Genomic DNA, 22512 nt, shown 5'->3' with positions numbered 1-22512 from the left:
GCCTTGGGGAAGGGGAAATGCCTAACTGGACTTCCTCACCCCTTGACCCGTGGGTTCCACAACTGGCTGGCGGGGGAAGCCCTTCACTGGTGGGCTGCGCACAAGCGCCCTGTCGCAGGCCCAGGCCCCCGGTACTTGGGAGTGTCTGCACGTGCCCCCCAGGTATCCCCATGCCTCAAGGAGCACAACGTGAAATAGCAAATAACCACAGCGTGACAGGTCAAGAGAGAGACTTTGAAAGACACGAAAGACAAGAAAATGTTTCCGACTTTAGTACTTTATAGTCTTTAGCTGCTTGCTTTTTTTTTTTTTGAGGTATAATATAATGATTTGATATTGGTTTATAAGTATTGCAAAATGATGACCACAGTAAGTCCAGTTAACATCCGTCACTCTCCATAGTTACAAATTTCTTTTCCTCCTGGTGAGAACTTTCAAGATCTCCTCTCCTAGCTACTGTCAAATATGCACCACGGTATTATTAACTATAGTCACCATGCTGTATATTACATTACGTCCCCATGACTTATTCATTTTATAACCAGAAATTTGTACCTTTTGACCTCATTCATCCATTTTGTACTCCCCACAACCCCAGGCAGTCAGCAGTCTGACAGCATAAGCTGGGAGGAGGTTTGGTTTCTGTTTTTAGATTCCGCATGTCAGTGAGGTCGTAAGGTGTTTGTCTTTCTCTGTCCGACTTATTTCACTTATCATAATCCCCTCTAGGTCCATCTGTGTTGTTGCAAATGGCAGGCTTCCTTCTTCTGTTGTACGCACATATATGCCGCAGTACCCTTATCCATCTGTCTAGCCGCGGACATTGGCTTCCTCGTCTTGGCCGCTGTAAATAACGCTGCAGTGAACATGGGGGTGCAGATATGTTTTCAAATGAGTGTTTTCGTTTTCTTTGGATAAATACCCAGAAGTGGGATTGCTGGATCGTGTGGTAGTTCTATTTGAATTTTCTGAGCAACCTCCATCCTGTTTCCACAGTGGCTGCAGCAATTTACCTTCCCACCAACAGTGCACAAGGGTTCCCTTTGATCCACATCCTCACAGACTTACTAGTTTTAGTTTTTTTGATAATAGCCATCCTGAAAGGTATGAGGTGCTATCTCGTTGTGGTTTTGATTTGCATTTCTCTGATGATTAGTGATGTTGAGCATCTTTTCATGTACCTGTTGGCCGTCTGTATGTCTTCTTTAGAAAATGTCTAATCAGATCCTCTCCCCATTTTTCAACTGGATTTTTTTGTTTGTTTCTTTGCTGTTGAATTGTATGAGTTCTTTATATATTTTGGGTATTAATCCCTTCTCGGATATATGATTTAGAAATATTTTCTCCGATTCAGTAGGTTGCTTTTTCATTTTGTTGATGGTTCCCTCTGCTGTACAGAAGCCTTTTAGTTTAATGTAGTCCCACTTGTTTATTTTTTGCTTTTGTTGCCTTTGTTTTTGGTGTTAAATCCAAAAAAATCATCACCAAGACTGACATCAAGCATCTTTTCCTGCTTTTGGAACAAGGCTCCCAGCATTTTCATTTTGCACTGAACCCCGCAAATCACGCAGTCAGCCCTGGCCTCCTGGGTGACCTTCCATTCTGTGGACTTCAGTTTCTTTGTTTGTAAAATGGTGACATCTTTGCAGGGGTGTTGTCAGATTCACATGATATAATGCAGTAATGCGGGTTAGCTCACTGCATACCTACCCTCTTTCCTTCTGTTTTCCTCTCATACCCTGCCCTCCCCCTTACTCGTTGGATTGACTTGTCCCTCAGTCCCCAGGTGATTAATTGATTAATGAGTGAATCAGCCAGTCATCTGGAGATGGATGGATAAATGGACAGGCTGATGGAAAGAGAGAGAGAGAGGTATTTCAGAGATAGAAATTGATAAACATACAGATAGATTGGAAATATATATAGCTGTATAGGTATATGTAGATAGAGAGATGTACAAAAACATATACATGTATATTCCATAGTATTCTGTATTTAAATAATTTTATTATTCATGGGCTTTTTTATTTTAACTTACAAAACTTCATTTACACTAAGTCTCACATTCAGCTCTCCTCATGAAATCTACTGAATCATCATTAAACTCACACAGAGAAGTGAAAGAACATTTTCACAGCACTCTTTACTCAGTATCTGGGGTGTGAAGCCCTCAGTTTTGGGTGCTGGAGATGGGACACCACAGACCTGGCTGCCCAGGGTGCAGAGTCTAGCCCTGCCAGAGCCCTGGAAGCCAGAACTGCGGGTTCAGAGCTTTGGCTTGGGCCCTCATTGCGGGCACAGTTTCAGCGTGAGCTGCTGGGGTCCTTGCAGTTGAGGCTGTGTAACAATCCCAGCTAGAGAGAGAAGGTCAAAATTTCTCTATCTTTGGTGCCGGAGCTTGTCTCCTGGAAAGCTCTGCTGAGAGCCCTGAATGTGTCTGTACTGTGTTGCTGCGATCTCACCAAAAATGGAATTCGTGCATCACACCCTAGTGCACGCCTAGGTTAAATGCAATCGTGGAAAACGAGAATCCAGTCAAACTACTGTTTTATAAAAATGTCCTTTGAGGCCATGAATTTCAAAAGAAAGGTCCGAGCTTGTCACTACCCTTACAACATTAAGCCCAGGATAGGTCGCTGTGCCTTGTTTGGGTACCAAGAAATGCCGAAGGGAGGGATGCTGAAGCTCCAGAACAGGTCTTCTTTGGAGGGTGGAATCTGCCTGTTGGTAAAGAAGTGTTCACTGGTGATCTTCGTGTCACGCTTTTTCCTCTCAGTAAGCTGACAGATTTCTTCCTTGTTCACGGAGTCACTGATGGGGAACCCAGGCCAGGGCCGAGAATGCTGCAGCCACATTGATGCTCAGGATGTTGTCCAGAGAAGCCCAGATGAGCTGGTTGGCGATGGGAGCTCGCTGTGATCCCTTGAAATCCAAAGCTGACTGGCTTTTGCTTCTTCCCATGCAGTGTGACAGCGAAGATGACTGCCGGGAGATCAGGAAGGCTCAGGGAGAGAAGGAGAGCTCTTCACGACTCACTGCGTCCGCCAGCAGTACTTTGTCCGCAAACCATTGCAACGTGAACGTCAACAGGTACTCAGGCTCCCAGGAAGGCAGAGGGAGCTGGAGGCGTGTCTGGGTCTGAGAGGCACATGCCTACTGGGGGAGAGTCGGATTTTTGAGTGACTGCTCTGCTCTGGGTCTCCATGTTGCCTACCAAGCCTCTTGGGCTCCTTAATCAATAGAAATTGATAAGAGGCCAGACAAGAAATTAAGACAAGGCTTTACTGGGGCTCATGCTGTAGCACGAGGGAACAAAGACAAGTAACAGATTCCCTTGCACGCTGTCTGATGGGGGGCAAGCTGATTGCTTAAATGGGGTGAAGGTAGGGTGGGGCCAGGGGTCTGATTCCTTCCTAGGGCGGGGCCAGCTGATTCCTTAAATGGGGTGAGGGTAGGGTGGGGCCAGGCTGGAGGGGTGGCTTAGGAGGTCTGCTCACCCCCTTGTTGGCGCCAAGTGCAGGGGTCGTGCGCAGTAACCTAGTGCTGGAGGCGTGTCTGGGTCTGAGAGGCACATGCCTACTGGGGGAGAGTCGGATTTTTGAGTGACTGCTCTGCTCTGGGTCTCCATGTTGCCTACCAAGCCTCTTGGGCTCCTTAATCAATAGAAATTGATAAGAGGCCAGACAAGAAATTAAGACAAGGCTTTACTGGGGCTCATGCTGTAGCACGAGGGAACAAAGACAAGTAACAGATTCCCTTGCACGCTGTCTGATGGGGGGCAAGCTGATTGCTTAAATGGGGTGAAGGTAGGGTGGGGCCAGGGGTCTGATTCCTTCCTAGGGCGGGGCCAGCTGATTCCTTAAATGGGGTGAGGGTAGGGTGGGGCCAGGCTGGAGGGGTGGCTTAGGAGGTCTGCTCACCCCCTTGTTGGCGCCAAGTGCAGGGGTCGTGCGCAGTAACCTAGTTTTGCTTCTGACACCCTGCATTTTTGCTCCGGACTCCTCAGAAGTGGCAGTTGGGTTTTTGGTCTTTTTGTATCTTGTTCATAATTTGTTCCGACTGCCCTGTGCATGCAGTTATTTTTAGTCCCTTGTAGTTTCTTTGTATTTTGTGGCTCAAGGAGATGTTTGTCCAGGTGCAAGCACTGCAGCAGAGGGTCCCAGGTCCCAGCCTGTCCCATGCAGACTCCTTTCCCTTGGTTTAACCCAAGACTAACCAGTATGCCTGGACGTGTGCTTCTTGTCACAGCTCCAGGTGCGCTGGAAGTACTTCTTTATAACAAAAGACCAGTTACTAGTTGCACACAGTTCTGTCCTTTCAAAAACACACCCTCCACTCTGAAAACTTACAAACTGAATAAGCTTATTACACCAATGAAAAATATAAACGAGCAGAATCTCCATATGACACACCTAAAGGCATTGGGTGTAGACTGAATTTGCGGTGACAGACAGGATCTGGGTCTCCAAGGCGAAACGGCCACCCAGTCCCTCCTCTCAAGGGGTTCCAGAGAGACCCACATGGCACTGAATCCCCTCTGTGACAAAGGCTTCCTAGCAAAGCCAGGTCCCAGATATTTATTATAAGGGAGCAGCTTATCATCAGTCATAGAAGTCCTTTCCATTTAGAAATAGCACAGCTCAGAAACCACTTTATCCTCTGCTAAGACACTCCTCACTCTCCCTGACTGTGTACATAGAATTTTTAAGGGGAGATTAATGTTTCAGCGCAACACATAAAAATGTAAACTGAAAGGTTAGGAGAAGATGTAGAGTAGTACTAAAACCCGGAGAGGAAATTGGAGAGTGGGGGCACCTGAGCACAGGCCCGCTGCAGTGTTAGAATCACCTTGGGAAGAAGGGCGAGAGCCCTTCAAGGTCTGAGCGAGAAACAGCAACACACACAAGCTGCCCGAGCCCACAGTCCTCTGGGCCAAGCAGATGGCATCCCAAAATATTGAGGAAATGTGAATGGGGAAAATACGGCTCAAAAGTTTCTTTTTTTCTTTTTTTTTTTTTTTTGCCGTACGCGGGCCTCTCACTGTTGTGGCCTCTCCCGTTGCGGAGCACAGGCTCCGGACGCGCAGGCTCAGCGGCCATGGCTCACGGGCCCAGCCGCTCCGCGGCACGTGGGATCTTCCCAGACCGGGACACAAACCTGCGTCCCCTGCATCGACAGGCGGACTCTCAACCACCGCGCCGCCAGGGAAGCCCTCAAAAATGTCTTTTTAAATGTGTGATAGAGTTATATATGTGCTTCTTTGTTCATGCCTTAAATAACCTTTCTAGCAGATCTAGTAATGACCATAGTAGTGATGAGTATAAACCATATTCCAGGATGTCTGCCACAACTGGTAAGGCATGAAAATATCTGTGATTTCCACTGGTGACACAATCCCAGGTCTTGCTAGTGGTACTCCTGCTTAACCACCACTATGGTTTCTTGCCTTTGTTCGTAGTTAAAGGAAATGTTCAGTTTCGGTGAGAGGTTAAGGATGCAACTTCTTTCCCATGCAAGTGCGGGGACCCCAGGATAAGAGCTCTTGCTCTAGAGTTTTTGCTGGCAGAGCCTCCTGGCTCTGATAGTTTCACTTATGTTAAGTAAGGACTCAACGCATATGAAAGTGCTTTGAGTTTTTCTTAGAAAGGTGGCCTGTGTACCTCTGGAATTGTGATTACCACTGTTAAGCTTTACCTGTGTAATAAGACAATCCTTCATATATGGTGATCGCCCATCCCAAAGATGCGATCCCAAGAACGTTTCCAAGTTACTTTGGTCAACCCGAATAGATAAACTTATAATGATGAAGAAGGCATAGTCATACGTTCATGACAATATTTAATGTAATAATTTAGTTTTCTGCAAACATTTAAGATCATGTAGTATGTAAAATAATTGAGACTTAGAAATAAGACTTTTTCACTCACATGTCAAGAAACAGTTATATTCAGACGGTTCATGTCCGTCTTCAACATCAGTGTTTTCATCTTCACTGGCTGAGCCACTTTTGACTCGTCCAAGGCAGTTTTCGAGAACACACCTTCTCACTTCTAAGTTGTTGGATGCACAGTACTTTTTGAACCAGAAAGCTGTCATCAGAAATTCTCTCCCGACACAGATCTGTTGGCATAACATTAAGAACCTTGGCTTCTCGTTTGTTCTAGAGGCCTGTGTTTGTAATTTCTACACTGTGACCACCAACTAAGGAAATTGCTTAAAAATAAAAAGTGACTTTACTGGCTTGTTTGCAGTGATAGTCAACACATGCAATTAAGAAGTCACAACTGCGGGAATAATGACTAAATCTTCGTCAAATGAATTTATTTCAACTGACTCTACCAGGTGACTTCTAGAAGCATCCCAAATTAGCAATGATTGAGTTTATTTGAGGCTAATGTGTCTTCCCCCAATTTTTGTTTCAGCGGAGAGAGCCCTGTCTACATAATGTACATTGCAAAGACTCAAATGTGACTCCCTTCTCTGGTGGTCTTTGGCGGGGTGTGAGGGGATTTATATTTAGGCATAGACAATAGTTTGGAAGGTAAAATAAGGAGCTAGGAATCAGAAAATGTCATTTCTAATGACAGCTTTCTATTCTTTGTTTATTCTGATCCATGCCTAGCTACCTAACAATTAGAAGGTGGGTTCGTGCTCGGTTATTCTGTGATTCTCCATATAATAATTAGTACAAGCTCAGGTGTTAGCAAAAGTCCTTTTGGAAGTGGAGATCTCGTGTGTAATTTGAGTTTCCCGTTACCTGCTGTTTTTACACTTGTCAGGAAAACAGTAAGTTGTTTGTCGTGTATTTTGAGATCCTTGGATGAAGAACTTGGGAAATGAAGGTATTATTATGCTTAGTTATTTGACTCCAGATTACTATTTTTTTCTGGGAGGACGAGTAAAGAAACCATGAACGAAATTTCTTTATTGTTCGTTACGGTCCTAATGCCATAAAATCGTTTCCTGGCATGATAATTCCCAATAAACGTCTTCCTACCAGCAGGTTTTAAGTGGGAGGGTCACATATAAAACATTTACCATGCCACGCGCTGAGTGTGTGACATTCCATTACTGTGATTTCCGTTTACAGCTTGGCAATCCCAATAAATAAAAATGAAAAAATGCTCCGCTCACCCACCTCACCCCTCTCCGACGCATCTAAACACAAATACCCCGGCGAGGACCTGACGTCCCCCAGCAGATCGAACAGCAACGGTTTGTTCACCTCCGCCTCGTCCACCAAAAAGCATAAGGCTGAGAACCAGCTGCAGACCCATGGTGGAGACCTCACGGTACGTTGATACTCTTCTGCCCCAGATAAAACAAGAGTGAAAATGAGCACACCCCTCTACTCTGCCTCTAGCCCAGCACAGTCCGAACACAAGCTTTGTTTTTTTTTTAACTTGCAACTTCAGGAAAAGCTCCTGCTTTATTATTCCAAATAAATTTTCCTAGGTAAAATAAATGTCCGATAGTTTCTGGTATGTGGGAGGATAATGTTTGTTCAAGCCACAAGGAGGCCTTATTGACAGAAAGCTTGGCTGTATAAACAGCACAGGCTGAGAAAAGGTTTAATCTCCAAACGTATTGGACTGGATGACCTAAGATCAGTAACACCCACCTTGCGACATTGCAGGAGGTCGAGGAGGCCCACCTTGGTAAGGGGGCCCCGCTGACGGTCCCTGCCCACATGGCAGCGTAGCACCAGGAAGGTAACCTGGCACGCCTTGGGGATGACCGCCGTACTGACCATGAGGCGGCATTGGGGGTCTCATTCCTCGTTGCTGTGGGATGCCTGGCTGCAGTGGCATCATACCTCCGTTTGGTCCAACGGGTGGATTACCGATGGGAGCCTGTCCTGGTCGAGGAAGATTACATTGATATGTGGTGACCAGTGAGGTCCCACAAAGCAGCCCTAAAGGCTGGTCTGGGAAGACCTGGCAAAGCAGCTGCTCTTCGGCTCTCGCACAGGCAGCTGCCGAAGAAACGGAGGAGGCATTTTAAGCCTCTTCTGCTTAGGAACACTCTTTGGAGGACTTCATTTCCCATCCTGAAAAGAATTAGCCCTAACGTAACTCTCCCAGGACAAAGTAAATTGGGAATTTTGGACCAACCAATCTTTCTATTGGAAAAGATTTCTTGCCCCTGGGGCAGAGCTAAATCCGGGATTGGAGCCCAAGGCCAAAGTTGCAGGGCTCCCCGCTGCCCTCAGTGACCATTGTGGTGACCAGGGTGGGACAGCTGCCACCACTCCTCTTCCAGTGACTTTGTCAAGGGTGATTCCAACACGCTGTATTCCCCTGGGAACCTGGGTTCCCCTCTAGCCTCATCGCTTAGTCACCATGTGACCGCGGGCCGGTTGCTTAATCTCTTGAGCCTGTTTCATTTGCAAAACGGTGGTGTAAGATTTCAATGAGGCAGTACCCCCTAAAGAACCCAACCCCTATGGACACCTGTGCAGCTAACACTGCATGTAAGTTCCTGTTTCCTGCCACCCTCCATCTAACAGCGGGTGGCCCTGGACCGTGCATCCTCCAGGTACATTATTTAATTCCAAACTCTTCCCCCTGTGCCTCTCAAAACCAGTGGGGCTTTGTGAGGCAGGGAGAAATGAGACTTGGCAATAGGACTCTGCAAAGAAAGTGGTGGGAGGCAGCATGTCATGCTTTATCCCATGAATTAAAGAGGCAAAAAAAGTTGGTAGATGGTCCGGCAAGAGCCTAAATCTTACTGAACATCAGGAAATTAACCGCTTTATGCACCCTCATTTGGGAGCAATTATCTTTGGTTCTAGGATACACGAATCTGAGAAGACCATATTAGAAAAAACAAATAAAAAGCTAACGATTCCAATTTTAAACCAAACACAACTTTTCTTTGCCTCTAGATCCTTCAATCACAAGCAACTATGATATGCAGAGAATCGTAAAACAATGATAGACTTTATTGAGGCATTCTTTTCACTGAACGGGTGTTTATCAAGGAAGTATTTACTGTGTCCCAGGCACTTTGCTACATAACAGAGACGCACTGATGATCTAAAGGGTTCAGTCTCTGCCTGCAGGATAGCTTACAGTCTAGCTGGGGAGAGCCACTTAGAGCAGGGCTCACACACATCCGTAATTTACTACCCTGCATGCCAGAAAGGAAACGCCCAGAGTCCTGGAGGCTCTCATAACAAAGAGGCTTGATCTACGCATAAAATCGGTCCATATTTAAAGAAGCATTGATATACACTCCACCTTAATTACTTCAGAGGAATCCATTTGAATCTCCTAACTAAAACAGGGGTGTTTTATTATCCAGACGTCGGCACACAGTAGGTGCTCTCTATAATGTCCGCATCTCCAGGGAAAAGGGTGTTTCCATTTTTCCCCAGATCCAGAGTGTTCCTTCTTAAAACACATGTTAAATAATTTCTAGTGATTCCCTTTGGCTCTCCCTGTTCTTCACAGACAGCTGATGAGAACCAGTCAATTGTGACCTGAATGACCTCTTTTGTGAGGGATGACTATAGCTCAGTGGTTCTGAGAGCTTGGCTCCTGGACCAGCATCACCTGGAACTTGTTAGCAATGCATGTTGTCAGGCTCTTCCCCAGACGTACTGAGTCAGAGATGCTGGCGGTGAGGCCCAGCTGGCTGTGTGTTAATGGTGATTCTGATGCAGTCCATTTGGACAACCATGGGTCTAGCCAACTGGGAAGCGTAGGAGCCTGAATCCTAAGCCCCCAGCCTCCACCCACAATAGCCATCTGAGCTTGGGCGAGTTCAAGATCTGGATCTGCGGGAGTGGGCACACTGAGATTCCTTTTTTTTTTTTAACGGTACGCGGGCCTGTCACTGTTGTGGCCTCTCCCGTCGCGGAGCACAGACTCCGGACGCGAAGGCTCAGCGGCCGTGGCTCACAGGCCCAGCCGCTCCGCGGCATGTGGGATCTTCCCGGACCGGGGCACGAACCCGCGTCCCCTGCATCGGCAGGCGGACTCTCAACCACTGTGCCACCAGGGAAGCCCAAGAGAGTGGTGCCCTTTTGATGTCCCAGGAATGACATTTGACCACGTATGTAAAAGCCTCCAGCTTGAGACCTGTAGTGCAAGTACTTCTTCTTCTTTATCTCAACAAGGAAAGCACCATCAGCTCTAACCTAGAACACAGAACACAAGCGATTCTGACAGGTTGCTCCTTCAGCCAGGTGGCCAGTTTCTCAAATACAGGTGTGTTTGTTTGTTGTTTAGAAAGCGGCTCACAGCAATTCCGAAAACGTTCTCCACAAGTCACGGCCACAGACAGAGCCATGGTCTCCAGGCTCCAACGGCCACAGGGACTGCAAGAGGCAGAAACTCATCTTCGATGACATGTAAGTGTGGACCCTTGGTTGGTACGGTGAGGGCCAGATCAGTGGGAGAAGGGAGATGGTTTAATATGCATCTGATTCACGGGGTGGCCATTTCTGTCATGTGATCTCATCTGTTAAATGTCACCCTCTCGAAGGGAATTGCAGCTTCACTCCAGGTGTACCCCTGAGTCCTGGGAGACTTCTGAGTGAATAGAACAACCAGGGCTAACAGGGCTGCCTCCAGGATGTCAGAAAACTAAGCTAAATGGCATCAATGAGTCATATTTCTAAGCCCCTGCATTTGGGGTTGTGTGCTGCCAGAAGGAGAAGCATTTTTTGTTTTTGTAAATTATAACAGGCAAAGAATAATAGAGATTCACTCCTGAAAGCTTTTTTTTTCCCTCTAAAATGCTGTAGTCTTTATAAAAGTGTAAACAGTTCTTATACAGGAGAAAATATCCTGTCATCCATCTCTCAGTCCTAACACCGAAACCCAAGTATTAGTTCCGTTCCCGGCATGGATTTAAGAGGAGGAGAAACAAAAGAAAAGGAATAAATTAACATCCTGGAATGCTCTGGAGATGCTGAAAATGACAAATGAGAAATGATAAAATGATACTGAAAATTATTTAGGCTCTTGGGGAAAAAATATGTGTCAAGGACAAGCCTGGAAGGCAGCAGGTATGGTCTCAAGAGTTCGCCTTGAATCCGCCTTTCAATCTGAGCCGTTCACCAAGCGTGCGGTGTGTGTGTTTGAGGCACGCCCTTAAATCCCGGCGTGGAGCAGCGGGCAACAGTGAGAGAACACCCTGCTCTCTGACTGTTGACAGTCTGGCTGAGGGGACAGACGGTAAGCCACGACCCTCACCCGAAGTCAGAAAATAAAATGGTGCTAAATGTCTCTGAGTCCCAGCTTCCTAATCGGAAAAAGTGACTGTCATGACGGGCTCTTCTGCGATCCAGTGAGATGGTCTCTCCTGAGCGTGACCACCTGAGAAGTGAAAGCTCAGCGCGGTGGTGATGACTCTTCCACCCTCATCTCCCTCCCATCCTACTTTCCAATCCTATCTTCACTTAGAGTATAGGCACGATCGGTTGGTTCACCTCCAAGAAGCAAGAATACCGAGTTAGGGCTTCCCTGGTGGCGCAGTGGTTGAGAGTCCACCTGCCGATGCAGGGGACACGGGTTCCTGCCCCGGTCCGGGAAGATCCCACATGCCGCAGAGCGGCTGGGCCCGTGAGCCATAGCCGCTGAGCCTGCGCGTCCGGAGCCTGTGCTCCGCAACGGGAGAGGCCACAGCAGCGAGAGGCCCGCGTACCGCAAAAATAAAAAAAAAGAATACCGAGTTGTAGCCCTCAAGCCCTGCTTGGACTTCATTAAGCTACTTAGGGCACAGACTTTGAGGGTTCAAAGCCAAATCCACATTATTTTGTTTCTTTATTGAACACGTTCCCAGATAATTGGTTTTACCAAAGTGTAAGGGTGGCCCAGGAGGACGTGTGTTTCTCTCCTCTTCCCGTGGCTGCCGCAGCTGCACTCAGCCCCAAGCACGCCCTCCCCTGACCCTCAGCATCTCCCCTTCCCCTCCTTGCCCGCTGCCCTGGGCCTCAAGGGAGGTGGTAATTAATCCCCAGGGTGGGGGGCGTGTAATGGGAGTACAATCAGGCAGTCAACTCCATATATAATTAGGGTTTGGTGGTGTAAATTGTTCAAGGGAGCTTTAACCATTTGCAAAAACAGGAGATTAGAATCGTGTTTAATGACAGTGTGGAAATTTGCATTCAGAAGATATAGGAATCTCGTGATTTTCATCTTAATTAAAGATGCTTTTCCTAATATTAAGCAAATTGAAGACAAAGTAGTTATATGGATGGGTCAGCCTCCATATCGTTTAGGTTGCAACCCAGTTCTTTGAGGAATTAAAAACAATTATACTTATCTTACAAATCAAGTCTTTATAAGAATGGAAACGGGGCTTTAGACATCATTCAAAGCCAACGTGTCATTTTTACCAGTCCCAAAACTGCCCTTATTCATCTCAAGAAGCTGACAGATGGGAAGGGATGGACTGGGGGTTTGGGGTTAGTAGATGCAAACTATTATGTATAGAATGGATAAACAAGAAGGTCCTACTGTATAGCACAGGGGACTATATTCAGTGTCCTGAGATAAACCATAATGGAAAAGAATATAAATAAGAATGTATATATATGTGTGTGTGTGTATAACTGAGTCACTTTGCTGTACAGCAGAAATTAATACAACATTGTAAATCCACTATACTTCAATAAATTTTTTTTTTTTTTTTTGCGGTACACGGGCCTCTCACTGTTGTGGCCTTTCCCGTTGTGGAGCACAGGCTCCGGACGCGCAGGCTCAGCGGCCATGGCTCACGGGCCCAGCCGCTCCACGGCATGTGGGATCTTCCCGAACCGGGACACGAACCCGTGTTCCCTGCATTGGCAGGCGGACTGTCAACCACTGTGCCACCAGGGAAGCCCAATAAAAAATAAATTTAAAAGGAAAAAGAAAGTTGCAGGTATTATAAAAGATCTGGACTCAGGGAGCAAAAAAAAAAAAAAAAAGGAGAAGCAGTCATAATCTACAACATGAACAAACACACGTGCATTTGACAGTAAGGTACCCAAAGCATCATATGTATTAAGGGCATGGTGTTTAAACACACACATGTATGAGAAATTAAAATGTAAGGAATTTCCCAGTGTATGGACCAGAAAGCTAAGTCTGAAACAGCAACAACTAAATGGTCCTACTTCTACCTGCAGTGTCTTAGACTGTCTACAAGAGGAAATGTTTCTCATTCTGCTGGGACTGCAGCTAATATAATTTTGTCCCTATCTGTATCAGCCAAGAGGCGGTTATCATTCGTTCTTCCCATTAGCAATGTGTGTGATTTTTCTGGCTGGCAGCCTACAATACAGTGTTTCTCCCTTTATGGATAAAGATACAATAGAATAAAAAAGCACTGTTTCACATCCATCATATATAGAGAGAGACATCTTCCAGTGGCCACATGTCCCAATTGATTTGAAATCCATGACAGTAAGAGAAACATGCAACTCAAACAGCCACTTAACTGCTGAACTGAGAAAGTCGTGGGAAGATTCTTCAAGCTTGAAAAGCAAAAACAGGCATTGTCTCTTCATTGGAACAATAAAAATATGTCCGTTAAGAGATCACTGGGGGGACTTCCCTGGGGGCACAGTGGTTAAGACTCCACGCTCCCAATGCAGAGGGCCCAGGTTTGATCCCTGGTCAGGGAACTAGATCCCACGTGCATGCCGCAACTTTGAGTTCACATGCCACAACTGAGGAGCCCACCTGCCACAACTAAGACCGGTGCAACCAAATAAATAAATAAATATTTTAAAAATAATAATAATAATAAAGAGATCACTGGTCTAGGAAGTCACCTAAAAGTATGTAAAGTGTCTCCCAGGTTCAGTTGGTGTGTTCTGAGGTCCAGTGGTAGGAACAAGGGTATATGATTGATTCATTCTCAGTTATTAATTGAGGGAAGATGGAGGCATATGGGTGGCCTCTCCAGGAAGCTTCCCATGGACCACAACCTTAGCCGCCTCCGCTCCCTCTCTGCTCTGCACCAGCTTCAAGGACCATGACCTGGCTCCTATCATTTTCCTTGACTTCTCCTCACTAGAGGTGTCAACAGGCAGTGACATGACCAAAGAGAGGCCACCAGAAGGAAAGAAAGAACTAGAGAATTAGCAGCGGAATGATTTAGAGTTGATGGAAATCCATTTACAGCGCTCCAGTGAGTGACAGATGCCATCCTATCATGTGACTTTTAAAGCCACATCAAGTAGCTTTTTTTAAAAAAAGTAAACTCATCCTTTTGTATTACAAATACTCGTTGACGGTTGAATAAACAGGAGATTCAGACAAACGGCCGCCCGGTTCCAGTGGGCACTCAAATAACAACCGTTGAATGGCCCCAGCTGAATGAGAATAACAATCCCAGAGGGTAACGCCTGCATCTTTTTTTCTTTCTCTTTCCGTGAATGTAAGGAATCTACTACATGCAAGTCAGTTTAAATTCACGGGCTTCCAGGCCCTTTTCCTAGGTCACTTACCCGTTCAGGATGTAGACGGAACTGAACCGAATAATTTGTTTCAAAACTGTGATCCAGGTCAGCCTGTCCTGCAGGATCACCCCTGACGTTTAGCCGTGCACCACTTTCTCTCCTCGAGAGCCCTGATTTTAAGGTGTAATTACCAAACTTCTGTTTAAAAAAAAATCTGTGAGGATTTATGTCCATGAGTGACAGCACTTGATTCAACTCCAAGCCTAGAAACGGATCTTATTAGTGCAGAGCCGTGAGCTGTAAATTACTTGGTGTCATAATTAGTGACAGGGGAGTTCTTGGCGCTGGAAAATCCAGGGAACAATCGTGTCACGAAGTCCTCAGTACAGACGTCAGAGCAGAGCTGAGTGGTGAAATGCTTGGCCTCTCTTCCCACATGCCATATTGCTGTGCTGGGGAGCCAGAGAACCCCGGGTGCCAGCCCTGCCCGCTGTTTCCAGAAGGATGTGCTGTCTCCTGCCCACATTTCACAAGGAAGAGTCAGTCATGATCATCACATGCAGCCACACCAGCAAACGCCCCATCTGTCCCCGTGGCACCGATACCAGGAACCCAACCACTTAAACCTCCCTACGCCGAGAGAAGACTCCCTCGCCACGCGGTGTTGAAGCCCCGGCCTGGGAGATGTGGCTGGCAGGGCAGGAAGAGGGAGTCGGCATTTGTGATACGATGCTCAGCAGCCTCATAGCTAAAAGCGTTTAAATTTTATAGAGGGTGGAAGATTCCTGTATGTGAAAGGCCAGATGATTGAGTGAGAGGACACCAACTGAAATCCTTGAGTAGGTGATGTTACATCGAGGCAAGGCGCGCCCACGGAGGGCGTGCTGTGGCCGTTCTTCCTCTCCCGAGGGGCTCCCCTTCCCAGTCGCTTCAAAGCTGGACCCCACCTTTCCTGATACACCATTCATGTGCCTTTCTGTTCTTCATATGGAATTTTTTCACTTATGGACCCCTCTCAGCCAGGTTTTTATTTTTTTCTAACCAAAACTGAAAGAAAGGAAAAAAAAGGACTTGGCTGGGGGTGTTGGGAGGGCAGGAGTTGGGGATAAGACCTTTTAGATCTCCCTGATTGAAATCTGAGCTCTCTGATCATTTTAAGGGCTTGTAAAATGATTTTATCCTTTTTGATTAATTTTTATCAGTCGTTTTTCTACAGTTATCATGGTTTATTTTATTTTATGTATTTATCTTTGGCTGCGTTGGGTCTTTGTTGCTGCGTGCGGGCTTCCTCTAGTTGCGGCGAACGGGGTCTGCTCTTCCTTGCGGTGCGTGGGCTTCTCATCGCGGTGGCTTCTCTTGTCGCGGAGCACGGGCCCTAGGCACGCGGGCTTCAGTAGTTGTGGCTCGCGGGCTCTAGAGCACAGGCTCAGTAGTTGTGGCACACGAGCTTAGCTGCTTTGCGGCATGTGGCATCTTCCCGGACCAGGGCTCAAACCCGTGTCCCCTGCATCGGCAGGCGGATTCTTAACCACTGCGCCACCAGGGAAGCCCTTTTTTAATTTTTGATTTTATGTTGGAATACAGTTGGTTTACAATGTTGTGTTAGTTTCAGGTGTACAGCAAAGTGATTTAATTATACATATTCGTATATCCTTTTTCAGATTCTTTTCCCATATAGGTTATTACAGAGTAATGAGTAGAGTCCCCTGTGCTATATAGTGGTCCTTATCGATTATAGATTGTATATATAGGAGTGTGTCTATGTTAATCCCAAGCTCCTAATTTATCCCTGACCCCGCCTTTCCCCTTTGGCAACCATAAGTTTGTTTTCTAAGCCTGTGAGTCTGTTTCTGTTTTGTAAATAAATTCATTTGTTAAATATCACACCCAGAGAAGACCAACAATCAAACTGATGTGTTTCCATTTCGATAGAAAGTGGCTTATGCTCACGTGACAAAAACCTGCCGTTTAGCCTGTGTGTCCTGGAAAGCACACGCCGTCTTCTATGTGTGGCCGAGAGAGGAGTCACCTGCAAGAGCCTGTGGCCTGTAGGAGACACGATGAGTGACTGCTTATGCTTCTGAGAAGCCAGGGACTCGGGGGTCCCAGCCAACGTCAAGGGTGTAGAAACAAAAGCCGCATTTGAATCCTTGCTGCCGAAAGCAGTCTTCCTGCTTCCTTCGGCAAGCACTCATAAAGCCAACGGCAGCACCGGGGGCCCTGGCTGTGCAGTGCCCTCGTCAGCAGCATCCACTTACTCAGTGCGTGAAAAACAATTACCTCACTTCTTACGCGTTCTTCTTGGTAAAGAAAGTACCTCACAGCTTGGGCCACAGTAACACCTCGGGGACTTATTAAATGACAAGCTGACAGGCTATCAGATGACGAATTCATTTGGTGTGCAGTTGCCTAGTTGTCTGATTTGGATTTCAACTTCCCTAAGAAAATGATCCCCACTTCTGCTATGCCAAGGAACCCGTTTGTTCAGACACGTTGAGTTCGCCATCTCTGCCAGTTTTCACAAAGCAGGCTGGTTTTGCTGGGGAGGTGCATTTCACAGAGGTAGGAATCACAGAAAGCAGCCTGCCAGCCTCTCCGTGGGAGAGCGTTCAACTCCATCTCAGCCACAAAGGAGAACAAAGAGCGAGGTTGCTGTAATACGCTGGTGCCAGAAGAAATTTTAGGGTAGCTCAGCCCCCGCCGCTGCTTAGAACTAAGGTGGCTCGGTGTAGGTGGGGGCAATGAGAGGTGAGGAGGGCACATTCCCTCTGGATCAAGTGCTCCCATTTTTTTTGTTGTTGCCGAGAGCTCTTATAACAAAGATACACGTGGCTCGGCTTTGGCTTTTGGATCACTCAAGCCCAGCTTCTGAAGAGCCCCAGAGACACGGTTAGTTACATGCATGATGTTGGACTGTGCTTTCCGTAGGGTTGCTCACGTATCATCATCAAATACCATCGCTGTGAGAAACGATGTGAAGAACCTTATGATCACAACGAAAAGCAAAACTCTAAGTTTTCCACGTGAAAGAAAAGAAAGAAGATTCAATGAAAAATGAGTTTGAACGCCACGATCGTTAGATTCATTTTAGTGCCTGTGCCATGTTATATTTTGTAGCTGCCACAATGGTGACAGCAGTTTTACTTTCCTGCTGACTTGAAAGTCACCGTCGGAGTGATACCTTCATGACAGCACGTGTCCACTGCCTTGCCGGACAATCTGGGTGACATCCCATCATCCCGTTGCCTTTATAATGATCTGATCTAGGAGTGTGGCTCTAGAAATCACCTGAAAGGAAAACAAATGGGCCAATCATCAAGCAATCTTCAGTGACTCAGTGTAATAAGCCCTCCATTAGATGCAAAGATGAGAATTCTTACGTGAACCTAAACAGGCCCTGATAATACATTTCTTCAGCATCTCAGGTTAATGTTGTAGCTGCTGTGATGTAGTCAGAAAATAGATGTGTTACTTATCCACCTACACCGTTGTGAGAGTTTGTGACTCAGCCTCCATCTCAGGTTTAAAGGATACACTTACATGCTGCAGATAAAAACAGCATGGATTAAGGTACCCGTATTAGGAATTAGGTGGCACTGCCACCCCAGGGATAACTAAGAAGGCTAACAGATGCCTTTGCTTATTACCAAAGTAATTCGTTCGTGAGAACGAAATGCATTTGAAAAAAGGATGATCCGTTAGTGACGAGGTCTACAAAAAACAGGGCAAGAGAAAAACGACCAGATTCCTCTACCGGAGTGTGGGACAGATAATGATGTGGAGAATTTCAGGTTGCCATGGAGATGTTCTCTGGCTCATTGCCTTCGAGGCTGCACCCCATCAGAAGTCAACCCTGTCTCTCTCTCTTTGAAACTCAAAATATGAATGCAAGGGGGGGGGGTTCATTTCTCTTCTACCATGTACCTAAAACTACAAGGTGGGGAAGATCAAAGAGGTCTACGACAGGGCCCCCGCTGAAAATGGTCCAGCTGCAAAGTTGCATCCATGCAGTGACTGTAGCCCAGGACAGCAGAAGGTAATTAAATGCCTGGAAGTGAAGTGTAAACAAGAGGTGTTATCTGAGATCGGGAAAGACATAGCTGATCATGGACCAAAATTACCAAGAAGGCCTTGTGGCCTAAGAATTTGAGGGACAGGTAACATCTGGCTCATCATAAGCACTTAATGAACGAGCAGAGAGGTGAGTGTTCCAGGAAGGACGGAAAGGGTGAGCAGAGCTTCTAAGACAGCCCTGGCATGTCAGCCAGACAGTGAGCACACCTCTCTGGCTGTGGTTGAGGGGCGTGGTGAGTAAGTGGTACGGTTACGAGGGTTAGGCAAGATGATTGGAGACCTGAACTGCGATTGGAATTCATAGGCCCTGGAGATGGATTTTAGGTCTGTGAGTAGGATGGTGATATAATGAGAGCCACGTTTTACAAGCATTGGTCAAGGCTTAAAGCTCAGAATAGATTGGATGGGTGTGAAACTAGAGGCCAGGAGAGGTGATGAAAGCCTAGACTTGGTGGATATGGTCATTGGGGAAAGAAAGGGATGTTTACGAGGGAGCATTCATAGCCTTTGATAACTGGGGGAGAGATGGATGGAGATGCCTGAACTCTTGTCCTGAACAAATAGGCTCCAGGACCCCATCTGAAGCTCAGGAGTCAGATCTGGGTTTGGGCAGAGGTAGGTCTGGTCTTCTGCTTCGGGGCATTCAGCAAAAGGACAAACGAAAGATATTGCAGAGGGTTTTTAAGGCATGAAACTCTTCTGTATGATACTATAACAGTGGATACGTGTCATTATACATTTCTCAGAACTCACAGAATGTGCAACGCCAGGAGTGAACCCAAATGTAAACTGTGGACTTTGGGTGATGATGATACGTCAGTTTCGGTTTATCGATGGTAACAAATGTGCTGCTCTGGTGGGGATGCTGGTACTGAGGGAGGTTGTGAACATGCGGAAGCACGAGGTACACTTTCCACTTCATTTTGCTTGGAGCCTACAGCTGCTCAGAAAAATTAAGTCAGTCCATTAAACAACAAAAACAAGAACAAAAATAATGTCAATTGCCACAGTCGGCATCAAAGACCCCACAGATAGCCAGTATGTGTTCAAAGGTCAATATGTGGACAGAGAAGAAAAAACCATCGTGAAAGTCAACTAAAACGCCATTCAGATGGAAGAAGCGTGAACGTTGAGGAAATAAACTAGAACAGGAAGAACCGGTCAGAGCAGGGCCTTCCTTTGAAGGAAACCTCAGGCCTAACCCACCAACGAAGACCCATCATGATGAATGAAAGAGTCCAGGCCTGCATGGCAGGAAAAATGGTGAAGGGCTCACGATGGAGAAGCAGAGTTTCATCATGCACATTAGGGAAATCCTGCAGCCACGTGCCTCATTTCTTTGTTGGAAAAGTTAGAAACTCCCAGCGTGTTACCACAGTACTGACAATATTTTATGTGGAAGAAGAGACAGAAAACCGAGGTCTTTTCCTTGCTTCTGTGATTTGTGACTCAAAATTAAGTATTCGCTTTGATCCTGGTTTGTTTATTTGTTTGATCGATTGATTAAAACCATTCAACTGAGGATTATAGTTTTGGATGGTAATGTCATTGACATGGTATGTGTGATTTTTCTAAGCCTTTTGACCCCTTAGGATAAAAGGATGCTCTGACTACCTAATACGGCATTGGGGAAAAGACGCCTTAGCTGAAAGAAGGCAGTTCAAAATACGTGTATTAAATAGGTTAAACAGTTCATGATTAATATTGCTACTTACATCTTATCTCCCATTCAGGGGGTCCTGGCTTATGGTGTGTACATGAATAGGTCAAGTTTACTGAATATATAAAGACCCATAATGCAAAACAAGTTCATGCTGATGGTACCGAAAGTATGTAGATTTTTAAAAATCTATCCAATGAAGCATTTAAAGTTACTGTCTGATGAGTAGTTTAGTGTAACTTGGGGTCATGTCACACACTCACATCCATCTCTGGATGAATTCCCTTCATCTCTCAGCAGAGTCAGCGCTGGCCAGGGTTATTGTTTTAATAATGCCCATGTCTGGTGTTAATGTTTACCAGCCAGTTAACCAGAACTAGAGAGAATACATGCCATGTTCGCCTGGTGACAAGGAAGACATCATTTTACAATTAACTTTATTACACCTGGAATGTAATCATACAGCAGCAGCTCTTTTCATTTTTCGTTGCAAAGCTTTAAAATAATTAGATATAGAGATACAAGCAACTTGGGGTACCATTTATGCATACAAACAGCACTGATTTTCATAAGGGTACAGAAATAGACTCACCTGTACACATCCATACAATTATTATGAGATACCTTTGCCATCTTTACATTTAAAAGGGGTTGTTTTGTGTAAATAACCTGTGAAATAAGATTTTGCACTTGTTTTCTTAACCGTGCAATAAAAAGTCTGATTTGCAAATTAGGTACTGGGGATCCATGTTAAAAATCACTGTAAATGTGTATATTTATGTGCATATATTGAGTGTGTTCTGGATTGCTAACTTAAGAGAAATATAATAGGAGTCTTTTACATATAGGCTATAGTAGTTCGGAAATGCAAAAGAAAAGAAAAATACTTGATTCCGTCTTAAGAAGAGTCTTGAAATTGTGCTTCAAGTGTGAGCAAAGGGAAGAATATTTTCCAGAGATCTTGCACTTGCACGGTAATGACGTTTCATATCACCCTCTCCTCGTAGGCCACGCAGTGCAGATTATTTTATGCAAGAAGCTAAGCGAATGAAGCATAAAGCAGATGCAATGGTAAGACCTTTTCTCTCCAGATCCTGTCCTCCAAATGACGTTTGTACCACAGCTTCATCACTGGGGCAACATAGCTAGGGTCATTATAAAATCTATTACAAGGATGGCTGGGTCTGTTAAAGGCAAAAATGTTTATATAATCCATTGCTCATCGCCCAATAAATTATGACCTCAACCAATGATGTCTGACTGGGAGGAAGCCCTGGATAAACTAATATTTCAGTTTAGACCTAAAGTTTGAATAGGAACCAGAGGCAATGGAGTCAGTGGGTGGTAATAGTTTTTTTCCTTAAAAAGAAAACACCCAAGTTTGCATATTTCTCCCTTGTTAGCCTGGCCAACGCTTGGCTTGGTCCCAGGATCAAATCCCTTTTCAAAAAGACTTGTGTTCTTCATATGTACCTGCCAGAATGAATTTTTCCTATGAATCTGGACAATCCAGAAACTATTTCACTGCACATAAGACCCTGAAGTTGTAGGATTTGATGTTTTCAGAGAGTAACTTTTCTGACTTGGATAATTTATTTGAGAAAGCTTAAAGCCTTCAGGCAAGAGTTAGAACACTTCTGGTTTTTTCTAAAAGAAATCATATGGTTGTTCTGTCAGAAGATCTCATCCAAAGGGAGTCTTTCCCATCTAGTAATTCTAGTTCTGCTCCCCTCCAGTGTTCATAAGTGAAATCAGGGTGCTGGAGGTGAATATGGCATTTCAAATGACCTTCAGAGTATTATTCCAGGGTTGAAGATGCCTAAAGCCATAACTGTACCCCACCTCCCAATGCTACTGATTTTGCCCACCAAGGATGCATTTATATGAAGCTAACTGCCTAGGTCCACTGGTGTACAGAGAAATAACCACGGGGTGTCAGAAAATACAGAAGGGAAATAGGAGGTAGAGTTTCTGTCATCACAGTCACGCAGTCTGATGGAGAGTTCTGGTCACCCGAAGGAACCTATGCATGGTCACATTGAATTTTAAAGCAGAATGAAATTTCCTGCCTGAATCATCCAGTGTTTACTAGGCTTCCTCAGTCAGTGTCATCTTGCCCAACCTGGCCTTTCCCAGCGATACTCTGCTCCAGCCATGTTGGCCCCCTGCTGCCTCTAAGCACACCTGACTCGTGCCAGCTGGCAGGTCTTTGCACCTGCAGAGCCTCACACTCACACTCTCACTCACACGCACACCCACACCTTCAGTGTCCTCCCCAAATTCAGCCAGATCATACTGTTCCTTCCCAGTTTCCTCCCCAGCCTCCCTGGGGAGCCTCACTTGCTCCCTTCCTGCCCTCTCTTTGGCATTGGACTCC

General features: G+C 45.7%; 1 protein-coding gene across 1 annotated transcript in view; it reads left to right on the top strand.

The window, feature by feature from the left end:
• AFF3 (ALF transcription elongation factor 3) overlaps positions 1–22512 on the top strand; it is a 474009-nt gene that overhangs the window by 435787 nt on the left and 15710 nt on the right. The window contains exons 14-17 of the mRNA XM_024743692.1: positions 2966–3090; positions 7091–7292; positions 10236–10357; positions 21143–21206. Coding sequence (XP_024599460.1) covers positions 2966–3090; positions 7091–7292; positions 10236–10357; positions 21143–21206 — 513 coding nt within the window. The remainder of the gene's footprint in view (positions 1–2965; positions 3091–7090; positions 7293–10235; positions 10358–21142; positions 21207–22512) is intronic.

Source organism: Neophocaena asiaeorientalis, unplaced genomic scaffold, assembly GCF_003031525.2.
Source record: "Neophocaena asiaeorientalis asiaeorientalis breed wild unplaced genomic scaffold, Neophocaena_asiaeorientalis_V1.1 scaffold114, whole genome shotgun sequence".
Taxonomy (NCBI): Eukaryota; Metazoa; Chordata; class Mammalia; order Artiodactyla; family Phocoenidae; genus Neophocaena; species Neophocaena asiaeorientalis.
The sequence above is the reverse complement of the archived record's forward strand: the minus strand, read 5'-3'. Positions and strand labels throughout refer to the sequence as shown.